Source organism: Protobothrops mucrosquamatus, unplaced genomic scaffold, assembly GCF_001527695.2.
Source record: "Protobothrops mucrosquamatus isolate PMUCROS unplaced genomic scaffold, P.Mucros_1.0 scaffold681, whole genome shotgun sequence".
Lineage (NCBI taxonomy): Eukaryota > Metazoa > Chordata > Lepidosauria > Squamata > Viperidae > Protobothrops > Protobothrops mucrosquamatus.
In genome coordinates this window covers 119754-125156 of record NW_015386968.1, presented here as the reverse complement: position 1 = coordinate 125156, position 5403 = coordinate 119754, and the positions used below count along the sequence as shown (strand labels likewise).

Here is a 5403-nt window from a genome sequence, read left to right as displayed (position 1 = left end):
AAAAATAGAAAGATAAAATTAACATTTTATAATACTATGCAAAAAAAGACTGATCCAAGAAATGAAATTACTTGCTTAGAAAATCCCAAAGAATGTCTTTCCAGGGATATCTGAAATAAAGTCAACTAAAATAGATGAGAAAATGAACCAAGGCATCACAGGCTTAATAGAATCTTCAGGTTTACCAAATAAGAAAAAAATATTAAGAAGGTAACCGAATGAAAAATAAAACAATTACTTTTGGAAGTTATAATAATGATCAGGGTCATTAAATTCTGGCTTTGATTTTTTAAAACAGAAATAGTTCAAAATTTGTAGAGGCTCTCTTATAAACTCATTCATGAGCTCATTCTTCAAGATCAAAGTGTGAAAGCATACATAGATTCTTATGAGAATCTAAACTTATTCAACCAAATGTTATAATTCAATAGTTGTCAACCTGTGTTCCGTGAACCCCTGGGGGGAGGCGCGATATCACAAGAGATCTGCAAAGGTTGAAGAAATGTTATGATTTCATGAACAAGGACACCCGTTCAATTTTGCAGCTACTAAGATTGTTGGACGAGCAGGCACAAAAACAGCCAGGGAAGTGATTGAAGCCTGGGAAACAGGCCCCTCATCAGTCAATAGGAGTGCTGATTTACCACCAGCCTATCAAGTACTTAGAAGGCGAGGGCTGGGCAGCAAATGACAGCTAATGACTTAAAAGCCAGCCATCAACACACCCCAATCAACATCTAAAAAGCCACGTACATCAGGCACTATAAATACCACACACAGAACAGCACACACTCTGCTAGAAAGAAGTTCCCTGAAGATGGGCTCCAGCACAAGTGTGAAAGATTGGAAGACAAAACCTCTAGTCCCGGTGACTGACCCAGATCAGATCCTGCAACATTATTCTGGGACACGTATATACGCCTTCATTCATTATGATTTAAATCTTGAGTTGTCTTGAGGATCCATGGCCATGGTCTGTGGTTACACAAGGCATTTAAAGGGGATCCGTGATGAAGAAAAGGTTGAGAACCACTGCTACAATATAAAGTTAAAGGACAATACTCACATCATAGCCCCAAGAAAAAACAGAACTGTCTTCAGTGGAGGTGCCTGTGAAGCTCTGACAAGCAGACCATGAGTTTGCATTGTCTACTTGATAGTTTGACTCTTTTGTACTTTCAGACTCACTAAAATGCATATTTTGGAGGGAAAAGAAAAAGGGTAAATCAATCTTGAGAGAAAGTAATATGCATACTGATGGCTTACTTTTTCAAATAAAATTGTGTGTGTGAGAGAGAGAGAGAGAGAAAGAGAGATCAGGCACAAACAATCAGGATCAGTGGTAAGGTTGCAACATAGTTTTTTTTTCAAGCCTATACACAAGAATCTGACCAACTAAAGTTCAGCACTAAATTGGCGTCAGAAAAGGGTCAACAGAATTCAGGAGGGGTTGGACTTGCAGTGCTTGTGGGACTCTAAGCTAATGACTTGCTTAACTCCGGCCCCCAGTTCTGCCTGCTCTTCTTCTACATTATACACAGAGAAGAGACACGTTTTTATCTTTGTAAGTGCCCAAAGTCATTGACAGTGAGTTGGGCAGCCATATAAATTGAATGAAAAAAGTTGTTCCTCGTGCTTTTGCTATATAATGTGTCTATTTAAAACATATTTTACTTTGTACAAACACTCATTCTTGGTTTCCAGAATGGTTGTGCTCTATCATCATGACCAAATACAGTCCTGATTCACACACAACGTGGCTTGTTCCTTTTGGTTCTAGCATTATGTCCAAGCACAGCTATTTACTATTTACACAGCTATTTACTATTTACCAAGCACAGCTATTTACTATTTACTAAAGCTATTTGAACAGAGCTTTAAAAAAATGAAAATGAAAAATGGATATAAGAATGCTTCTTTTATAACTTTTACTTTCTTAAAAGTAAAATCCTCCACCACAATTAATTATATATCCCAATACCTTGAAATATCTTCTTGACTTTCAGTGGATGGGTAACTGTCATCCAGTGAATCCGGCAGGGGATGATGTTCTAAGGTATTCTTTGTAAGTCCTCGACTAAAAATAAATTAAAATGACATTTGCTTGGCGACACTGAATTTCTTCAACTCAGTAAACAGATAGCATTAAAAATTATTAGAAAGTGTATCCTATTCTCAATAACTTCAACAGGCAATTCCTAGTTTATTAGCCACAAACTTTTTGCCAATTCTCTCTCTTAAAGCACTTATCAACCCAACCAACCACAATTCATGAACCTGAAAGAGCTGAGGTTCACTCCAGTTCTGTAGAAAAAAACCAATCAGCTTATGCAATCCAGACAAGGGAAATTTACTGTAGCCCTACAAGGAAACATAACTTTTGCTATGTTTCCACATTTGATTTATCCTCAGAATATTTGAACAAGAAATGCACGGACGTCCAAGCACTGTCATGTAGAGTATATAACACAGTGTTATCTCATGCCTCTCCTCCCAGAAATCTATTAAAAACAAAGAACTGGTTCAAACAAGGTGGAAATTACAGGTGGTCCTCAACTTACAACCAATTGTTTAGTGATCAGTTCAAAGTTACAACAGTACTGAAAAAAGGGACTTACGATTGTTTTTCACACTTATGATTGTTGCAGCATCACTATAGTGACATGATCAAAATTCAGATGTTTGGAAACTNGTCATGTAACATTGCGAGTTTGACACCCCTGCTCTAAGACCACCCTCACTAACGCTGACAGGGTAAGCCACTAGAATATAAACGGGCAGCAAACCACACTCCTTACTAGCACTGATGATGTTATCTAGTTTGGGTAATGAAACGTCTTCAAGAAAACAAGCTAAAAAACCAAGGACCCCTTACATTCATAACCTTTTTTTAAAATATTATGCCTTGTTGGACAACTATTACACTCAAAATACTTTCACATTCCTTAACCCAACTTTATACTTTCCCTTCCTCAGAGGCAGTTTTCTTAATTTATCCAAAAAGTATTTGCCCCTCACAGACTGCGTAAATTCCTGCTGAGATTAAAATAATTATTCTAAATCAGAATAACTGGTGGTTACAATAGCAATAGCACTTAGACTTATATACCGCATGTCAGGGTTCCGGCTAATGAAACACTTCAAAGAACTTCCAGGCATTGATTTTCCTAAAAGTCTTTTATTTATGTTACAAAATGTCGGCACAGCATGACGAAGGGGATGCTAAGATCTGAAATTTCCACCCACCGAGCAGTTATTTTGCTAGCATTTCCCCTCCCTTATTCTGCTGTCATGATTTACGTTCTCCAATTAGTTTGAAGGGCAAAGGTTCTCTTCCGCCCTCTTTTGCGGGCTTTTCCCTCCTCCCTCATTCTCCTCTGAATTAACTCTAAAAGTACCAGACAGTTCAGCATAATTTGTCAAAGCAAGACTATTCAATATTAGCAGCGTTGACACCGCTTCTCAATGCTTTATAGCCCTCTCTATAAGTCAGCATATTGCCCCCAATAATCTGGGTCCTCATTTTACTCACCTTGGAAGGATCGAAGGTTGAGTCAACACTGAACTTCTTCATTAATTCATTAGGTTGTATATACTGTTTCTATATTACTTTGTATATGACATTTGATTATCCAGTGTCATGGCAACAACTACTAGTCTATCAATATTTGAGTTATTATTGTCCAGAGCTCAGATCCAAAGAGAAAATTAAACAGTAGCTTTTTGTTATTTCCCTCTGAGCAGCAACTTGTAAAGAGTAACTAAACTTTTTCTTTCCATATAGCTTCTAGCAAATTATTTCCAGTATGTCTTTTAATATAGAAAGTAGGCACAAAGATCTTTCCTGGTTTTGTAGAGCCAGACCAATAATGTCAACGCTTCTTAAGAATATAGTTTGTACATGGAAGAGATGCATTATTGATGCTACAGCTGTTTATTTAACAAAAAAAACCCAAAACTGGTTTGTATAATAAACTCAAGATAGAAATGGACTGAATAATTGAATATTCATCTCTTAAAACAAAAATAAGATTGTAATTTTAAAAAGTTCACTTTCTGCTGCAGATGACAAGGGCTTAGTTGGTCAAAAACAATAACTGCAATCCTTGTGAAGTGATCGCAGGCACTTACTCACTAGGATCTTTCTCTTGCATGGGACTCATGCCTGATGAAGTCAAAGTGCTGCACGCTGAACTAATATACCATCCATAGCCTTCATCAGTGGGTATCACTATTTGCTTCCCCACAATCCTGATGTTAAAGAGAAAATTATAAAATATTAGTTGATCTGAATAAACTTATTAAACGTTATCTGCTCTAAAAATTATACACATACATTAGACCAATCCTAGAATACTGTTCAACTGTCTGGAATCCTTACCGCTTATCAGACATTAACAAAATCGAGAGAGTTCAGAAGTACTTTATATGAAAAGTCTTGCATTCTTCTGTCTCTAATAGAATACCCTATGCTACAAGGCTTCAAATTCTTGGCTTGGATAGTTTAGAACTGCAATACTTGCAGTCAGACTTAGGTATTGAATACAAAATTGTACATAGTAATGTTTTGCCTGCAAATGACATTTTTAGCTTTAATTGTAATGTAACACGTGCGAACAACCGCTTTAAAATTAAAGTAAGCCGCTTCTAAACTCGATTGTAAAAAAATTCCATTTTTGTAACAAAATTGTCAAAGTCTCTAGAATATCTTACCTGATTCACTTCTCTCGGTCATTAACTTTCAGTTTTAATTCTAACTTAGCCTCTGTGGTTAGGAGGCTAGTTAAGAGGCTACTCCATATATAAGAGGGTCCTAAGGGGGCATGCATAAGTGCCCTGGCATGCCTATCATACCTGTTGCATTCTGATTTTATTTTCTTTGCATGAATTTGTAATTTTTGTTTGACAAATAAAATAAAATAATAAAATAAATAGGCATGCCCCAAAGACAGCTAGCAAATATGCAAAGGCTGCAAGTCAAAAAAGCAGATTGCATGCCATAAAGCAGGGTTCCCCAACCCCTGGTCTGTGGATCAATACCGGGCCGCGGTATGACAGCAACTGGTCTGCACAAACATGCAAAGCCCCATCCGTGAGATACAGGCAGCACACAAAACCACGCACCCTCCGGTCCGTGGAAAAACCTTTCTCTACGGAACCGGTCCCTAGTGCCCTAAAGGTTGAGGACCTCTGCCATAAAGGACACCTGTTGTGGCTCCGTCCGGTGGGTCCCTCTCATCAGAGGAGGAAGGCTCTGAACATGACGGAGAGGAGATGGCTAGGCCTCTCTCTCCCGGCCCTTCCCCTCTGGTGCAGCCTTCGGTGCCTTCCGACAGCGAGGAGTTTGGCCAGGAGCCCGGTGTTTCTGGGATTGGCCAGGAGCCCGGTGCTTCTGGGATTGGC

The 5403-nt window shown here is 38.3% G+C and overlaps 1 protein-coding gene across 2 annotated transcripts in view; it reads right to left on the bottom strand.

Annotated features, from left to right (window-relative positions):
- FAM149B1 (family with sequence similarity 149 member B1) overlaps positions 1-5403 on the bottom strand; it is a 27783-nt gene that overhangs the window by 18414 nt on the left and 3966 nt on the right. For both annotated transcript variants that reach the window (XM_015818105.1, XM_015818106.1), the window contains exons 2-3: positions 1982-2077; positions 1067-1187 (exon numbers count right to left, since the gene is read on the bottom strand). In XM_015818105.1, the coding sequence (XP_015673591.1) occupies positions 1067-1187; positions 1982-2077 (217 nt within the window). The remainder of the gene's footprint in view (positions 1-1066; positions 1188-1981; positions 2078-5403) is intronic.